At 41.5% G+C, this 19,776-nt stretch overlaps 1 protein-coding gene across 1 annotated transcript; it reads right to left on the reverse strand.

The window, feature by feature from the left end:
* Positions 1 to 3,750: 3,750 nt before the first annotated feature.
* On the reverse strand, positions 3,751 to 18,590 carry LOC140356420 (transcriptional repressor p66 alpha-like). The gene is made up of 12 exons (XM_072441326.1): positions 18,411 to 18,590; positions 10,386 to 10,900; positions 8,942 to 9,071; positions 8,744 to 8,872; positions 8,593 to 8,670; positions 8,402 to 8,518; positions 7,556 to 7,726; positions 5,719 to 5,968; positions 5,210 to 5,613; positions 4,899 to 5,137; positions 4,224 to 4,228; positions 3,751 to 4,093 (listed from the first exon to the last, which is right to left on the reverse strand). Exons 2-12 carry the CDS (start codon positions 10,895 to 10,897, stop codon positions 3,951 to 3,953), a joined length of 2,178 nt encoding a protein of 725 aa, XP_072297427.1. The 5' UTR covers positions 10,898 to 10,900; positions 18,411 to 18,590; the 3' UTR covers positions 3,751 to 3,950.
* Positions 18,591 to 19,776: the final 1,186 nt, after the last annotated feature.

A 19,776-nucleotide genomic window follows, 5' to 3' on the forward strand; every position in this document is an offset into this window, starting at 1 on the left:
ACTGGAAAGACCCTTCATGCTTTGATTACGAGCCGCTCCCCGTGCAACAGCGCCTCACAGTGGTCAAATCAATTTATTTTTGTAAGGCCCAAAATCACAACAACAGTTGTCTCTGAGGGCCACAGGGAGAAATGAATCACCAATGTCTGTGGTGGCGAGGGACGATGTCCCAGGGTCCTCTGTCCTTAGACTCTCCTTCTCGGCCAGGAAAAACTACAAAAAAACCCCTCTTTGGGAAAAAAGTGTAGAAACCTGGAGGAGTTCCAGTGAAGGAGAGATCCGACTCTCACAGACGGACAGACGGACACGAGGAGACTGGAGCTGGACCCACTCTTCAGGCAGATGAGGGACCGACTGAGTCGAACTGGACCCACTCTTCAGGCAGATGAGGGACCGACTGAGGTGAACTGGAGCCACTCTTCAGGCAGATGAGGGACCGACTGAGGCGAGCTGGAGCCACTCTTCAGGCAGATGAGGGACCGACTGAGGCGAGCTGGACCCACTCTTCAGGCAGATGAGGGACCGTCCACACAGGGCAGGGACCACTTAACCAGGAGAGGGACATCTGGGTCCACAGGTCCTCAGGAGTGAGAGAAAGAAAAAGAAGGCGGTGAACAGTTTGCAAGTGGAATCAAAAAATAAATATTGTTTGATAGCATAAGTAGTCAGAAGAAGAAGAGGATAGTGCTCAAGCTGTCATACTTCCCCCAGCATAGTTACTCCTAGGGCAGCGTAGCTAAAGCTGTGGGTTTATGTTTCTGTTCCTAACTAGTCTGACCATAAGCGATTTCGAAGAGGAACGTTTTAAGCCTGGACTTAAATGAAGAGACTGTGTCAGCATATTTAACATGGGTCGGGAGCTGATTCCATAACACAGGAGCTTGGTAGCTAAACGCTCTACCTCCTACAGTACTTTTAGAGACTCTTGGCACCACCAGAAGGCCGGCATTCTGAGAGCGAAGAGCTCTGTTTGGATGATATGGTTCTATAGCATCTTTGAGGTAAGATGGGGCCATGTCATTTATGGCTTTGTAGGTCAAGAGTAGAATTTTAAATTTGATTCTAAACTCGACGGGGAGCCAGTGAAGAGACTTCAGCACTGGCGTAATGTGCTCTCTTCTTTTTGTTCCTGTTAGTAATCTTGCTGCTGCATTTTGAACCAGTTGAAAGCTTTTATGGAGCTTTTAGGACACGCTGCAAGCAGGGAGTTACAGTAGTCTAATCTAGTCGTTACAAATGCATGGATAAGTTTTTCGGCATCACTTTTAGGCAGGATTCTTCTGATTTTGGCTATGTTGCGCAAATGGAAATAGGCTGTTTTACAAGCTTGATTTATATGAGCTTTAAATGAGAGCTCCTGGTCAAATAAGACTCCAAGGTTTCTTACAGTAGAACTAGAGGCTACACTAACATTGTCCAGTGTGACTATCTGCTCAGATAGAGAGTCTCGTAGATGCTTAGGGCCAAGCACAATGACCTCGGTTTTTTCAGGGTTAAGAAGCAGGTAGTTTAGTTTCATCCAGGTTTTTATCTCCTTCACACAAGTACTAAGTCTGTCTACTTGATCGCTCTGATCAGGTTTCATTGATAAATACAGCTGAGTGTCGTCTGCATAGCAGTGGAAGTTAATGCCATGCTTTCTGATAATGTTGCCTAATGGCAGCATATAAAGAGTAAACAGAATTGGACCGAGTACCGAACCCTGTGGCACACCGTAGATTACTTTAGAGCTTGGTGAGGAGCTCTGGTTTACATTAACAAATTGGTACCTATCAGATAAATAGGATTTAAACCAGCTGAGGGCTGTTCCTCCAACACCTACATCACATTCTAACCTCTGCAGTAGAATGTTGTGGTCGATGGTGTCAAACGCTGCGCTGAGGTCCAACAGAACCAGGATTGAGACCAGTCCATCGTCAGCGGCTAATAACAAATCATTTGTGACTTTAACTAGTGCAGTTTCAGTGCTGTGGTGGGCTCTGAACCCTGACTGGAAAACTTCAAATAAGTTATTGTCCTGCAGGTGGCGACAAAGCTGTTTTACTACAACTTTTTCAAGGATTTTAGAGACGAAGGGAAGATTTGAAATAGGTCTGTAGTTTACCAATAGGTCGGGATCTAGATTAGGCTTTTTCAGAAGAGGTTTAATGACTGCATGTTTGAAGGACTGTGGAACATAGCCACTTTCGAGTGAAGTAGTTATTATATTAAGAATAGGGTCTATAATTAGGGGAAGAATGTCTTTGAGGAGTCTGCTTGGAATGGGGTCTAGGACACAAGTTGAGCTTTTAGAGGACATAATGGCTGAAGTTATCTCTGCTTGATCAACAGCTGTGAACCTTTCTAGGTTTACAGGTGGATTTATATGGGACGTTAGATTTACAGCTTGGGCTAGTTCAGGGCTAATAGCGGGGGTAATTTCATCTAATTTATCTCTGATTGTTTTTATTTTATTGTTAAAAAATAGGAGGAAATCATCAGAGCTAAGTGTAGCTGGGATTGAGGGCTCTACTGCACTGTGACAGTTTGTTAGCCTAGCTACAGTGCTGAAAAGGAATTCAGTGTTACTTTTGTTGACTTCTATTAGATTTGAATAATATCTGGTTTGGGCCTTAGGCAGAGCCTGCGTATAGGACAGCAGGCAACTTTTCCATGCTTTTAGGGATTCTTCTGTGTGGGAGCGACGAAATAATCCCTCTAACTTTCTAACTTTGTTTATGTGAACGCAGTTCTTGGTTGTACCATGGGGAGGCGCGCTTTGGCCTAATGACCTTCTGACATTGTTGATTCATTTCTCCCTGTGGCCCTCAGAGGCAACTGTTGTTGTGATTTTGGGCCTTACAAAAATAAATTGATTTGATTTGATTTGTTTTAACGACGCTACAACGTCAAGAGCAGACTTCAGAGAATTCATGGTCAAGTCGACACATTGATGACTTATACTGGGACTAAAGCTGTTCTCAGCAGGATCACATGACATGTCACTGAATATTGGCTCTATTATTTCTTTGAATTTTGAGATAGATTTTTCAGATATTGTTCTTTTCATTATAACTTTATTTTGTGGGACTGGATGACTTTTAAGAATAAACTGAAAGGTAATTAGGAAATGATCTGACAATATACAGTGGTGATGATTCTGTACTGCTCTGCCCAACCAGAAAGACGGAATGGGATTGGACAGTTTAAAGTTTGTGTTTAAGTATAACATTCTGTGAGGAAAAAATGTGAATATCAAGTGTTTATAATTTTTATTTATTTATTATGGGGCTAGGAAAACGAACAACATAAAATGTAACAAAAGTTTGAACATATTCCGCAGTGACAAAAATGTAATGGTGACATGGTTTCTGGAATCCTCATACCAGGAAATGTTAATCTGTGCCCTGGGGGCTGCTTATGCATATGCTCACAAGCAAAATAATGTTACAATGTCAACATTGGAAAAAAATAAAATAAAGTGGATCTGCATGCTGTTAAAGTAAAAAAAAAAAAATATTCTCATTTGTGGAAGCCAAAAGTCTTTCAACCTCTTGGTAAAAAGAAAATAGTTTGCTGTGCATATCCAACAAAATTAAATTGAACTCCCTGGCTGAACATTTTACAACTCTGGTAACTTGGTTTATTAAAACATTAAACTTTTTTGTTTAACACAAGCAAAATCCTCGATAATTTATCACATGGTAGAAAAAGGGTATACTATACACACTCAAAATCAGTACTTTTTCTCAAAAGTGTACACATGGATACCAATATGGTCACTTAAAGACCCAATCTGGAGGTTCTCCAGTGAAGCCCTTCAAGTATTTGTTGCCACTGTCCAAAAAGTGTTTTTTGTGCAGTATTCAAAAAGTGAAGCTAACATAACTTATAACAACTTAACACAGGGAGAGGAAAAAAAAAAGTTTCTGTATTAATCTCTCTAATTGACAGTACAGAGCATTTCTACATTATTTCCATGTATTGGCTGTTTGAGAGATGGATGATCGAGAGGGGATCATGTCCAGCAGGTACTCCCTCTGACGTGCATCCACAGATGCTGGCGTCTTATGGCCAGTCAGGCTTGGGTTTACATAGGCCATCGTTACCCCTGTGAACACACAAGACCCGTGTGTAACAATCATTGAAAGTGAAAAGAGTAACCAGTGTATCCAAGATGCTCACCACATTCAGTGTGTACACTACAATACAAACAGTGGGCAACTGCACCAATCCCATTGCCTCATTGCTTTTTGTTTTTAGTTAAAAGCAAATTAAGCAGCCGTATGGGTCTCCAAGAACACTCATGTGCCCTCATGTTTATTGATACCTCCATCTATGCAATGGTCTTTTCCATTGTCCTGGTTCAGATATCAGATATAGTATCTCTTCAAAGTTATACTCATTTCATTTTATTTTTCATGTACCGGTATTTATTCATCAGGACATGGATCTGTGATTGGATGAAAAGTTACAGAGACAGCAGCAGAAAGTAGAGAATTACTTCAACGCGCCTTAATGAAAACCCAGGTATGTTTTGATGAAGGCTATAATCTGGTATATATATTAGTTTTAATTTAATAATATGCATTGTTCTCCTTTTTCTTAAATAAATCAAATATATTAAGAAACAACTTTGATATAAATGTAAAATTGTACCACGCTTTTATCAGTAATGATATGAGAAGTATATATATATATACATACACATATACACATATACACACACACACACACACACATACTATGTTATATACATACACATATTATATTATATACGTATTATATATATTTATAAATATATTACGTGTCCCAATGTACAAATTGAGTGAAACATTTCTATAGTCAAGAGTACCACTCGACCAATGAGGATAGCTCTTGGACAAGAGATTGACAGCCACAGCAGTGGTTACGTCTACCTGTTGCTTTGCTTCTTCCATCCTGTGGATGATGCACTACAACCGCTGAATTTCTTGCTGCCGCTGATTCCACTGCAGCTCACCTTTGTACTCTGGACAGACTGTCGAGAAACCTGGGACTGCTTACCTGGCCTGCTGACCAAAGCTGCAGCCGCAACTGCACTCTGGAGCTGAGAGGACGACGAGAAAGAGTGGGAAACTCCTCTCACACTGCCATGGGACAGCTGCCCGTGTGAGCTCTGCAAAAAGGTGGAAACATGCTAAATACTGCTAACTTTGCAAATATCAAATGTTTGTTGTATTACCTTCACCTGCTTGAGGGAGTGATGATGAACCAGGTTGACTCCTCGATTTGACTGGTGACGATGCTGTATGGACGATACTCTTGCCTGAGCTTGTTTTAACTGCTGAGACACCAGGTGCTCTGCCGTCAGTGACGCTGATGAACTACTGTGGGATACTGTTGATGAGGCCTGAATAATGCACTGGTCTATTTCCTGCTCCTGCTGCAGTGCTTTGACAAAAGCAGCTTTCAGCCTGCTAGTGTGCTCTGCTTTTAAAGCTTTTTTCTGATTGGACGACATGCAGTCTTCACAGAAGACCACTCCTCCTTTAGCTTTGTCTTGCCTCCAACGGGAGGTGAAGTCAGTCTTGCACTGGGTGCAAATGAAGGGGTCTTGAACAATAAGTCTGGCTGATGTAAGGTCAGTTTTCCCTGTTTGTAAAGACAGACATTTTAACTTAAATTATGAGTTATTTAAATTAATTATTAATTATCAGAACATTTGCAAAGATAATCTACTAGTAAACATTTGCTTACCTTTGTGGAACATGGCAAGTAGATTTTGCACTACTTCTTCAAGTCCAACTAGATAGATGAATTCATTATTGGCTGCTGAAGGCAGAAAGTGAAATTCTGGGGCAAGAGGCTTTGGATGGGGAATCTCTAAGAGCGTCTTCTCTAGTTGTTTCCTCAGGGCAAGTTTCGCTGCAGCTTGGCGACTGGCAGGAGAGTCATTCATCACTGACAATCCGCTTCCTGAAGAGGAACTCTTTATAGTTGATGAACCCTTTGAAAATAAAAGAGTATAGGATTAAATTGTGTCTTAAGACCTCATGTTCAACTCAGAACCTCCAGAATTCCCTCACTGAGCTGCCAGAGGCTGCACAAGCACTGGTTCATGATTGGTGCAGGTGTGGCCGTTCAGGTAGTGAGCGCTCAGATCAGATGGAGGCATTTTAGGTTTTAAGCAATTGGTTTAGCCCACGGGTCGAATATGGCCATTGGCTCGTTTCAATCAAGCAAGGTTTTGATACAAATTATGTTTGACTGAAATGCAGCTCCGCTGTGAAATCAGCCTTCAGTCCTGCTCCTAACTCAATGCATTGAGATATCTGTGGGTCTGAGCGCCGTCTCGCTGCCTGCTCCTAGTAACCCTTGCACACGCTTCAGCTTTGCACAGAGTGGACCACCGGTACACCGCTCTCCTATATCCAGCAACACTTCTCTTCTTTATTTTTTATTTATTATTATTTTTAGAACATAAAAAAACAAAAACAAACCTGAGCAGGATAATAAAATAAATAATACATTTTATATTTATTATTTATGTCCATTGTCTGTCATATCTATTTTCAGATCGAGTCCAAAAGTGATTTATTTCCCATATTGCATATGTTGATCCAATCGGCGCAATTTGTCAATTATTTTTTTATGGCCGGCCTTCCTCTCAGCTGCCAGATATCCATCCATTATGTCCATGGCAGGGGTTTTGAGGCTCAAATACATTCTTCCCAAAATTGAGTGGGATGGTGGTGTCAAAAACAGTCAGCATTGCCTTGTTGATTTCCTGTCTAATAGTTTTGTGATAAGTTCTTCAGCATTCAAAATGTAATTTGAATATATTTAATAAAAGTGGCTGTCCAGATTATCCAGATAATTATAGTTAAAGGTTGAATGGACGAATTTTTTGGCCCAAATTTTAGTTTTATTTCCTTGTGCCGTGGACTGCCGATTAGTCCTGCCACGTATCAATCATAAAATGCACCTACTGCTCACCTGCAGCCGCGTGAGGCTCGCCCCCCGAGAACAGCACGGTTCCGCGTGTCTAAGCGCATTGATCTATCATAATATAGTTTCCTCAGTGTACGGGACAAAATGAAGACGAAGAAAGACTGTTCGAGTTAACTCATAAAAGACGGAAATCTACGGGAGACGAGAGATGCGATGCGATCCGTTGCGCTAATAAACAAACGCACGTGTGTGTTGTATCAGTCCGCACGGGAAAGTTCGCATGCACACTTCCGCCTGCGTTCTCAAATCGCCGAAAAAAATTCTCCATTGCGCCTTTAAATAATTATAGTTAGTTATAGCCTGAGGAACTCTCTCTTGTTTGGTCTAGTCACTTCTCGAGGCAACTGCTGTTGTGATCTTGGGTGTTACAAAAATAAATAGAAAGACAAGTGGAAAGATGGACACAGTTAAAGTGTGGCAACTTCTGGAACAAGGTGAATAAGGCTGTGGTCGAGGAATCAACCCCTCATTGTTCTCAAACAGTGGAATGATTTGTGTCGTTTTTTTGTATTGTAATATATTAAAGCCTAAATATTATGTCGAAAATTGCCATTTTATTTTAATTAAAACAATTACAACTTACCAATGCACTGACATTATTGCCCACTCTGATGAGTCCTGACTGGACCAAACCTCGCTGACCATGGGAGGCTGAGGACAATGTCCTGGGGCCAAGGAGCAGTGGAGGGGGGCCTGAGCCTGAATTTCCACTAGCTATCTGCTGCTGCTGCTGCTGCTGCTGCTGCTGCTGCTGCTGCTGCTGCTGCTGCTGCTGCTGCTGCGACACAGAAATGGGCCACAATAACGGCAGATATCACATAGGGTCATTTAGACAAAATGCGGGACAAAGACACAACAGATTCGGTCCTATTAGTACTGCATGATGGGAGACTGCTGGGAACATCAGGTGCCATAGTGGGGTAGCAGTTGCTCAGTGTAAAGAGCACTGTACTGCTCAGAACAGTGAGCACTACCATTGTGTCCTTGGGCAAGACACTTGCAACTTAACTTTTATGTTCGCTGGTGTATAAATGAAAGAGTTTGAGAGTGAATGCGCGAAAATGGATGGAAATCGGTTCATGGCTACACTCGACCGTATTTACAGCATGTGTATCATGCATTTTCAATAACCTGCACGATGTTGACTAAATAAAAAAAAGAACAATAACAACACAAATTAGAGTAGAATAATACATTTGAAGTGTGTTTTTGGACAAAAAAGCATTCTTATGGACATACCACAAAACTGAATAATCTCTGTAGTGCCTTTGAACTCGTAATGTATATTTTTTTCTAAAAAATCTATGTGGACAATGAAAAGGAAATTTACTTCTGGAACCACGGCAGGCTTACAAATAGGAGATATTATTGAGCTCCATATTTTCCGATAAAAAACATCCTGATATTGAATAATGGGTTCTCATTTCACCTGTGTGCCTCTGACCAGATGCGGCATGGTAACCTGGGAGCTGTGTTTTGATATCTGCTGCACACCTCGCACTAGTGGTGGTGGAATAACAGTGCCAGAGTTACGGCCTGTAAAAATCTGCAAACAATATGAAAGAGGTGAAGAAAGTGCAATACGTGCAATGATACTAAGAGGACAATCCTTTCACTTACCTGCTGTGAGCCTTTACTGCCTGCTATAGTTCCTCGGATGAGAGGAGGAGGAGCCGAGGTCCCAGACAAACCTGAGGCCTGAAGTATCAAAATAAAATTACACTCAATTAAGAATGTGAAAACTATAAACGCAGTCAATGTAGAAATTTGCCTTTTGAACAGTATCCCTCTGTATTTGGCTCTGTTTAAGTTTTTTTAGAAGAACCAGTTTGGCCTCTTCCAGCCTCAGCTCCTCGTTCAGCTGCTTAATGACGTGCCTTCTTTCCTCCGCACTGCTCTTCTATACTCCAAAAAGATCACAACATCAATTTCAGCAGACTTAACACACAAATTATTGAAAACTACGTACCATTAGTAACTCTGTGTCCAGCTCATTAAAGTGACTCAGGCCGTACATTGGTGAGCTTGACGAATTATTATCTGAGAGAATGATGACATCATCGTCTTCGGAAGACGGAGGACGGGTCTCTTCTTTGATGCTACATATAAATAACAGATTGTATATTATTATAAAATCAGTTTACAGACACCAACATGTCTGCAAGGCCTTCCCCAAACTATCATACCTTTGACTAAAACTGCTTTGTTAGTGGTAGGAATGCATTCATTTGCACTGGGAACCGGCTCAGATTGCCTTGATATAGAAAAGCAACTCTCACATTCATCTAGAACTGTATATTGTGGACAGACGGTTGTAAAAAATATTCAATTTAAATATATTATGACACTATATTACTCTTTATCTAAGATCTTCATCTAAATAGGCTACTAAAAAAAGTCTTAACATCATTAAATAAAAATACATTTTGAACAAATACTAAATTTGTATATCTGCTAAAGAGGCAGAAGTTGTACAACTCAAATCGTGTACGGCAACTTTGGCTTCCACTTTATGGCTATATATTGTATTTTACATTTGTGATTTATTCGGTTTCCTTTTGCTTTTTTATTAATCATGAAAAAAACAATAATACTATGACCACAAAGCACAATAAACACAAGCTTCAGCTTACACATTTTCGGCCTTTCAACATGTATGGTGTCACTCTTTCAAGAATAAGGTCTGCATATAGCCTACCACTGACTCCATTGTAATAATAGTTAACAAACTGAATTTATAACAGTGAAACCATCTATATTGTTAAGCAAGAAAGCAATGAAAAGAAACGAGCATTGTTCAACAAAAGTGTAGCTGAATTTCAAATCATCAATTATCAGCTTGGGACTATTTAGTTGAGTTAACTTTTTTATGTATGACATTTTATTAATATTATATTGTACTTTTGTTTTTATTGCTTTTGTGAAGCACCTTTTGGCTGTTGGAAAGTGCTATACAGATACATTTTGATCGATTGATTGACTGACTTCGTTCTGACATGCAGTCATGTTTGATCAAGGGGGAATTTCTTCTTCTTCTTCTTCTTTGGTGTTTTATGGCGGTTGGTATAGTTTTAGGCACACTTTGGCATCTCCCCTCTACTACTCTTCCAGAGAAGTCACTCACATGACTACGGCCGTTCAAAAACCAGTTAGGACATAGCTTCTATGTGAGTTCTGGTGACGCCTTGTAGGAATCAATATCACCAATATTTGATTCACACCACTGCAATGCTTCGGAGGCATAAATACTAAAACAATCTGCAAACGATGTCCAATACACCACATTTAAAGTGGACTTCAATCAGACTAAAGTCTTGTTACATATAGCCACCTGTATAAGCAAACAAAGACCACAGATGGGTCACATGCCCTGCATATTTCTCTCTTACTTTTACAGTTCATTATTTTCTTACCCTTTACATTTGGTCATATCCACAGGCTGATCAGCAGCTTGCACTTCAACTTTTATGGTGGCCTCGACCTCGCCTGCAGCAAACATTCCACCAGTGGCCTCTGGTTCTGTTTGTCGCACCCGGGTCCTTGTATCTGTGGTGCCTTCTCTCTTCCCCTTACTTGGGCTGTCCATGCATTCAGTTCGATTGTCCGAGCTGGCCTCCTTTTTCAGTCTCTGTAAAATCTGCGGTTCCTCATTCTTTACGGATTGCCAGTCTAAAGGTAAAACTAAAGATAACGATGTCTTTGCAATGATGTCTTGATGCTTCTCTATGTGCTCATTGTCCAGCTCACAGAGACTGTCCTGGGATTCAGAGATGCTAGATTTTGTTTGTGTCTGTGGTGTGGGCTCTAAAAGGTCCAGTTTAGGCTTTTTGTGTTCATTGTCTGTACTTGAGGTCTCTGTAGAGGTGGCTTCTCTCTCAAGCATCCTCTTCTGGTTTCGAATCTCGTGGATAGCCTCCTCAGACATCCCCTGTACAGAAATGCAGAAGATGATTTGTTGAAATCACAACATCTGGACTAGGGATGACACAATATTCAATTTCATGTGCAATTACTGTGAAATTCATGTGCAATCTATGTGCTGTCGTGACACATATTCATGTGCAATTACTGTCGGGATCACATGCAATGGTATTTATTTATTTATTTGTCTATGGGAGTTTTTATTTATAGGAGATCTTCTACTGAAAGTGTTTTTCAGACTTCCTATAAGTGATCTGTTCTTCTGTATCTACCTCTGTATCTACCTGCGTTGCACCAATGAAATTTCCCCATGTGGGACAATAAAGGAATATCTTATCTTAATATCAAATTTTAATATTACAATAATCGTGAGAAAAATGCACGATTATTGAGACTTTGACCAAACAGTGAAATCTTTCATTTTCTTTAATTCCCGTTGTCTAACATGTTACTGTTCCTCAAGTCTGTGAGAGGCTTTACAAAAGTGAACTTTCTGAAAGACAAAATCAATCTATTAAATGTGACAAAAACAGCCAGATAAAATAAAGTTCTTTACATTTCGGTCTATTTTTTGGGCTATGTATTAAACAAGAACACCTCATTTTGCTTCTAAACTTGTCACGATTATTATTATTTTGGTTCTTACAATTATATTGTGACTTGAATAATCACAATTATTGATTAACCTAATAATCTTGACAACTCTAATTTGGAGATTATGAAATGATAATGAAACTTCTCGTGCCTAATTTGAATGTGGTGACAGAGTGAGAGCGACTGATGATTGAAGGGGCAGATTATGCAACCTCCAAATCCTCCTCCACGTCGAGGAGAGCCAGCTGAGGTGGCTTGGGCAAGACCCAAGACACGCTGGAGGGACTATGTCTCTCGGCTGGCCTGGGAACGCCTCGGGATCCCCCCGGAGGAGTTGGAGGAAGTGTCTGGGGAGAGGAAGTCTGAGAGTCCCTGCTCAGACTGCTGCCCCCGCGACCCGGCCCCGGATAAGCGGAAGAAAATGGATGGATGAATGGATTATGCAACCTGTGTAAAGTTGGCCTTCCCGTTTTGGTCCGATTGCCTCCAAAATAGAGTCAAATGTTTGTGCACACAATGTCAGCGTTTTAGCTGGATTTAGCTGTACTACTGTACCACATTTAACAAATGCAATGCAATATTCACTTTGAACAATGGGGCATCTCAAAGCCAGAATTACGTTGCTCTTTACAGGAGACAGAATGCCACTTCAGGTCTGTGTTTTTTCTCTCATTATACTTTCTTAGTTCAATCTTAGTACATGCTGGCTTACTTTGGCCCAAAGGGGGAGAGGGTTCGACGTACCGGGTCTGAGGTGTGAACATCAAGTGGAAATGCTTGAGTCGGGCTGAATCATGCCAAGAAGAGCAGAGTAAAGCACTAGGGACTAATGGAAAAGGGCCTATTTTATGGTGAACTCCTATCAAAACGACAATGAGGTTTGTGTGGTTCTATAGGTAACAATGTTAGTGGTTAAAAAAAAAAAGAAAGACAAATGATTACCTATTTACCTGGGACGACTCGTCTCTGACACACATGTACTCCCTACTATTCCGTTTCACTGACGTTTGACAGCACAGAGTCATGATGATACTTGATGGCCAAACATTTGATAACAGCAATCTCACTTTTTGGTTCTCTTCCCTGACATCACAGAGACACATGACATGACCCTTCCCAGGATTCACTGGGACACACAAAGCACTTTGCTTGAGAACTGGTTCAAACCGGTTGTGTGTAGAAGACAGCGTAACTGAAGCTTGTTTTAACCCTATAGGTGCTGAAGGAGATGCTGGACAACACAAGGGCCACCATTACCATGCACTCTTTCTGTATAAGTCCATTACACAAACCAGAGATAGGTAATAACCACTTCAGGATAATCATGCCGTTTTGGGACAATTCGATCGCACATCGCAAACCAACTATATATATATATATATATATATATATATATATATATATATATATATATATATATATATATATATATATATATATAGATAGTCATGCAAGTCAAATAAGTCATGTATGATTTTAATGGGTGCAATTAGCAAATTGCGAAGGCTGCAATTTTTGAACTTCCATAATTTCCTCTACAAATGACAAAATAATATACAACCTTTTTCTGCATAAAAACTGTATTCAGAAAGAAATAGTTTGTCAGTTCATAGGCCTAATTCAGTATTTTTGTCAATCCTCTCAGATGCTTTTAAAATGTTAACTTTGAAAATAATCATATATTAAAACATAAATGACAAATCGAATTGTAATTTCAATATTTGTCAGAAAAATCTGAATTTGATATTTTTCCCAAGCCGTGCAGACTTGAATAAGACAGACATAGACCCCACACCTCCTGAACCTTACACGGACACTTACCCTATCTTTGTAACGGGAATGTGAATGGCAGTTGGTTCATATTTCATCCCCCCAGCACTTAACACACGCTTTAGAGGACACCCTCACTCCAGGCCCCTGACATCACAATCACAATAACACAAACAAATCCAAAGTCCTACACAAATAACACATCAAATATACATACATAGCCCCTGGTGGTTAAGTTAAAGGCAACTTTAATGTCTAAACCCAACAAGACTATTGCGGTCACAGCCAATTTTAAAATCGCATTCAGATACTGTGTGCAAGGTCATGGTAATTCTTTTAAAGCTTTATTTTTCCACATATAAGACATCTGAAGTTGTACTCTTACATGAATCTAATTTAGGCACACATGGGTCCAAATTTCTCCTCTGCTGTGGTTTCTTTACAAAATGAAAATAGTCTGCATTTATGCACCATATAAAGAGAAATGTCTCATTTCTAGAGGGAAAATGGCAGTGCAGTTGTATAAAATGCATCAGGTAGGCTAATTTCTGTAACTATTGTTTGATTAAAAAATAAGGTCATATTAAGCAATACTGTATTCAGTTCAGTCGAGTTCAGTTAAAATTTAAATGTATTTATTTTTTACCAGTGGTTTAGATGACAATGAAGCAAATATATTGTATTCTTATGTGATACAGATTTTCAACTTATAGTTTGATTCTGATTAATTTGTCAATTTACTAATAAATAGGGCCAGACATGTTTAAAGATATTTTTATGGCCTTCTTTATTTTTAAAAGGTCTATTGTGAGAGGGGCCTATTCATGGCTCCGATGTGATTTGACACACTCGCTGGTATTGCCATGTTGAGAACAGAAGCCACTATCTCAAAAGAAAGGATTATTCTTCTACTACATCCCCAGAGACCAGAGATGTGTTTCATTTACTCGTGTAACGTTTTGAAGAAATTGTCCTCAGAGTAGATTTCAGACATCATACTTTTAATGTATATGCAAGTTGAAACTAATATTATTACTTCACAAAACATGGATCAGAAAAAAAGACAACACAGGAAGTAGTTTTGTTTTTTCTGTAGCAAACATGCAGCAGCTTAACTGATCCACGCAATGTAAACAAACACACACGAGGATCTACTTTCAGCTTTACCGCCTTCTTTTTGTTTAAACAATGCTAAAACTGGATTAATAGCAATGTATAGTGGTGCCATTCAAATTCAAAAGGAAATGGATGAGAATGCTGCGGTTTACTTTCACAAGAGGTGAGTAATCATTATAATTACATCAAATTCAAATAATAAATCAGATGTTACATCAAGACAGTTACTCTTACTTGAGCAATAGTTTTCCAAATACTTTTTTTACTCCAAGTCTAGGGGTAAATTCTTGGACCACTACTATTACTTGAATAATGTTTTTTGAAGTAATGTGTTGAGTACAATGTTTGGCTACTCTACCCAACTCTACTTTAGACCCCGTTTGTTGTTAATAGTGTGCTATACTAATTAACGTTATTAGCCTAATTTCCTACTGTCCAGGCGTATTTTAGGATCTGACACGGTCCCCCACTTGGACACAAAGCCTTTGCTCATGAGAGCTATGAGGGCTTGTCCGGTACGGAGAGGCTGTGGTGATTTACAGTGAATGTTGGCAAATGTCTGAAGAGGTGTTTGTGATTTGCCTTATCACTATTTTTTAAAAGAAAACTGGATGAAGAAAGCAATTAACAGTGTCAGAAACACGCCCTAAGGACAGTAAATAGCAATGAGGGGGCCTAGCAGGCTGTGGCTAGCACTCGCCCTTCACAGCAAGAGGGTCATGGGTTTGACAGGGACTTTCTTTGTGGAGTTTGCATGTTTCTCCTCGTGTCAACCAAAAACACGCACAATAGGGAATTCTCCAGCTACAGCAATCCTGACCAAGCTAACCTAGAGATCTGGAGACGGGTGTTCAAGCATGTGCAGCTGCTCACTGCTCCTGATAGGTTGCCCCAGCGGCACTGAACGATGAGTAAAATGCAGAGAATGAATATAAACAACAGATGACACTGCACTGAGAATGATGCTGAAACCTGTGTTCAGTGGACAAGATGTGTAACACTATGTGACCCTTCTGAGGAAGAGGGCAGAACATATCTGAAACATATCATTGTATGAGAAAACAGTGCACTTGAACTCCATAAACTTGCCATATTCATATTATGACTTTTATATCCCTATATCATATATCCTTTTTAACTTAACAATCACATCTTTGGCACCACTTTCTGTTTTGTTAATTTATGCTGACAATAAAGACACTAAACTTTGTGTCAGTTTGTGTTTCATTTTGAGATAGGTCCGATATAGAGATATTAATTAATTAATATAAACCATGTCAACAAATCTGCCATAGAATTACAAATGGTCTCAACTATAAAACTAGAGGGTTTGCTCTCTTTCTCTCGCTCTTTTACATACTGAAGATGGACAACTACAGGTGGCGGTAAATGCACCTTTTCCCTTGACTGCCAACCACCATTAAAAGCAACACAACTATAGGGGTTCTGACGTTAACTTGACTTGTGAAATTACTGGGAATTCTGTGTGGGTCGAGTGGTTAGGGCATCAGCACATATGCCAGGCTCCACGTGCCTTGCCTTGCCTATTTCACACTTAAACTTTCCTGTCTAATTAAGCATTCGCCTTCCAAATAGAAAGTACTAAGAACACTGGCTGCAGTAGTGAGTGGACTCTGCAGTAGTGAGTGGACTCTGCAGTAGTGAGTGGACTCTGCAGTAGTGAGTGGACTCTGCAGTAGTGAGTGGACTCTGCAGTAGTGAGTGGACTCTGTAGTAGTGAGTGGACTCTGCAGTAGTGAGTGGACTCTGCAGTAGTGAGTGGACTCTGCAGTAGTGAGTGGACTCTGCAGTAGTGAGTGGACTCTGCAGTAGTTAGCGAGTGGACTCTGCAGTAGTTAGTGAGTGGACTCTGCAGTAGTTAGTGAGTGGACTCTGCAGTAGTGAGTGGACTCTGCAGTAGTGAGTGGACTCTGCAGTAGTGAGTGGACTCTGTAGTAGTGAGTGGACTCTGTAGTAGTGAGTGGACTCTGTAGTAGTGAGTGGACTCTGCAGTAGTTAGTGAGTGGACTCTGCAGTAGTTAGTGAGTGGACTCTGCAGTAGTTAGTGAGTGGACTCTGCAGTAGTGAGTGGTCTCTGCAGTAGTGAGTGGTCTCTGCAGTAGTGAGTGGACTCTGCAGTAGTGAGTGGACTCTGCAGTAGTGAGTGGTCTCTGCAGTAGTGAGTGGACTCTGCAGTAGTGAGTGGACTCTGCAGTAGTGAGTGGACTCTGCAGTAGTGAGTGGACTCTGCAGTAGTGAGTGGACTCTGTAGTAGTGAGTGGACTCTGCAGTAGTGAGTGGACTCTGCAGTAGTGAGTGGACTCTGTAGTAGTGAGTGGACTCTGTAGTAGTGAGTGGACTCTGCAGTAGTGAGTGGACTCTGCAGTAGTTAGTGAGTGGACTCTGCAGTAGTGAGTGGTCTCTGCAGTAGTGAGTGGACTCTGCAGTAGTGAGTGGACTCTGTAGTAGTGAGTGGACTCTGCAGTAGTGAGTGGACTCTGCAGTAGTTAGTGAGTGGACTCTGCAGTAGTGAGTGGACTCTGCAGTAGTGAGTGGACTCTGCAGTAGTGAGTGGTCTCTGCAGTAGTGAGTGGACTCTGCAGTAGTGAGTGGTCTCTGCAGTAGTGAGTGGACTCTGCAGTAGTGAGTGGTCTCTGCAGTAGTGAGTGGACTCTGTAGTAGTGAGTGGTCTCTGCAGTAGTGAGTGGTCTCTGCAGTAGTGAGTGGACTCTGCAGTAGTGAGTGGTCTCTGCAGTAGTGAGTGGACTCTGCAGTAGTGAGTGGACTCTGCAGTAGTGAGTGGACTCTGCAGTAGTGAGTGGACTCTGCAGTAGTGAGTGGTCTCTGCAGTAGTGAGTGGTCTCTGCAGTAGTGAGTGGTCTCTGCAGTAGTGAGTGGACTCTGCAGTAGTGAGTGGTCTCTGCAGTAGTGAGTGGTCTCTGCAGTAGTGAGTGGACTCTGCAGTAGTGAGTGGTCTCTGCAGTAGTGAGTGGACTCTGCAGTAGTGAGTGGACTCTGCAGTAGTGAGTGGACTCTGCAGTAGTGAGTGGACTCTGCAGTAGTGAGTGGACTCAGGAGTGTGTGCGGTGCCAGTCCGGGCCACAGGCGCCGCGCGCCTCCGCGTCTTCAGCTTTAAGAGGAGGAAGACTACGGTTGTCACAGAGCGAAGTAGGAAGATTAGCTCCCAGATAGCACCAACACTGGTGCCACGGGCTTTGAGATGGACAGCAGCGTTCAGTATTCCAACACTGCCCATTCAACACCCAAACCCCACTGGGTCCTTAAACTACGCCTCACACGTGGGCAACCAGCCGGCTCTTTATTATTATTGACACAAACTCAAAAGGAGCTCAGCGTGTCATTAGCGAGCTAACATTAGCTTCAACGTCAAAACAAAAACATACATCTATCTTGGGCATGTCTTCATTACGTATTGCCAATACAATCTCCAACAAGATTTAAGTCGATATCAAAAGTGGCCCACATTTGTTGTTAAAGGATAATCCACGACCCGACAAGAACCGAGCCCGAATCCGTGACCTGGCTCCCGCCGCCCCGCGGTGCGGGACGGTTCAGTCTCAGAAAAGATATGCTATTGGCTACAAACTTTCACCATACAGATACAGCCAGATATAAAAGTGCCACAGGGAGAAATCAGCTGAACGGTTCACCTGGTTTTATCCTCCAAAGACAAAACCTTTGCTTCGGAACTCATTGAATTTGGGCCAAGGACTGAGCTCTCCGTCGAGCCGCTGGCGGCGGCGCGTCCTAATCACAGCCTTTTAACCACTGTTTCTGTCCAAACATCAAAGTAAGAAAGCGACCAACAAAAACATGACATTTTGTGAGTACAAGCCCCCCTCCCCTTCCTAAAGCTGACGCTTTGGCTCGACAGAGAAGTGTTACTTTTCCCCAGCCCATCAGCTCCTCTCTCGTCACGGAGCTGGAGGAGGACCTGGCTTCTCTCGACGCGGCCGAATATACGGCTTCCCACGATCCACACACTCAAAACTTCAGGTTCCTTCCAGTCAACTTACTTGGTCGTTTTGTCACCTCTTCTTGCTTCTGGTTGACAAATTAATGTGTAATCTGCAGTTCACCTCGATAAATGGGTATTTTTTTTTATCCAGGGGATATCCTCTTGTTTCGGCCCTCCCCACTGCCGCGTCTGTTGCCAAATAATGCGCCTCAACACACATGGAGCTGCTGCGTCCTCTTAGTGGGCATGCGCACCTCGGCATACCAGGGCGACTGGATCACACCATGGAGCCCACTGACCACAAGGGCCAAGAGTGAGGGACCACGCCAGGAGCAAAAGGGACTCCTGTGTGCTCTTGTCTAGGGGCCACGGGGACCAAAAAAGCACCACGGGGACCAAAAAAGCACCAGCTATTCCACTGAGCATCACTTTCAGATTAGACTATCACACTGAATCACTGGACTAGTTTCAGATGGCTAACAGTCCAATAAGACAATCCTATAGGCTCACTAAAAGACTACCACAAATCCCAAAAACTTTTGACTCCATGATTGCACTTGGATTCAGCCAAACAACCTACATCACAATATATTTGGATTAAGATTAAGAGTGTGAGATGTAGGTTTACAGTTACATTGACATACAAGGCCTTATACACTCTTGCAGCAGGTCGAGCTTATGGTGTTAGAAGTTTCAAAATGATTTCACCATCAAGCTCCAGCTGTCTCTTAGATGACAAGGATCACATCTCTAGCCTCAGTGAACTGAACTAATCCTTTCTTATCTGCAAACGGAATAAAGCACTTGGAAGTTATCACGCACACTACCATCACTTCCCATTATTCTGTTCTCTGACAGATAGTGCTTAACATCTGTGTTGGATGTGTGTGTGTTGACATGGTATCATTGTGTCTTTCAATTTGTGGTTCACCAACATTTCACATGAAGTAGCCTATACCACCTCAGAAAATATTTGGCTTTCAAAGCACCACTAAAAACAGGCCCGAACAAGGACCGGACCAGATCAAGTTCAATAAACTGAATAAACCAAGACCAGATGAGGCCTATTAAATTAAGAAGACTTTATAATTATAATACACACACACGCACACACACACACACACACGCGCGCACGCACACACGTACACACACACACGCACACACACACACACACACACACACACATGCACACACACATGCATATGTAATCATATTTCAACATATCCAAATCATACAAAACAAAGAACGTCTGAAAAAGGCATCAAGGCACATGATATCCAGCGATATGGTCCATTTATCCAGCCACCATAAAATGAGCATATTGATATAAAATATCTGCCTCTCTCCATCTCAAGTAAAAAATTCAGGCCTGTTATGTGGCTCACTTCAAACTCAGTTGAGGCTGTGTTCACAAAACATATGGA

This window comes from Eucyclogobius newberryi, unplaced genomic scaffold (assembly GCF_026437365.1).
Source record: "Eucyclogobius newberryi isolate DKJ021-1_F unplaced genomic scaffold, fEucNew1.0.hap1 SCAF_12, whole genome shotgun sequence".
Classification (NCBI taxonomy): Eukaryota; Metazoa; Chordata; class Actinopteri; order Gobiiformes; family Gobiidae; genus Eucyclogobius; species Eucyclogobius newberryi.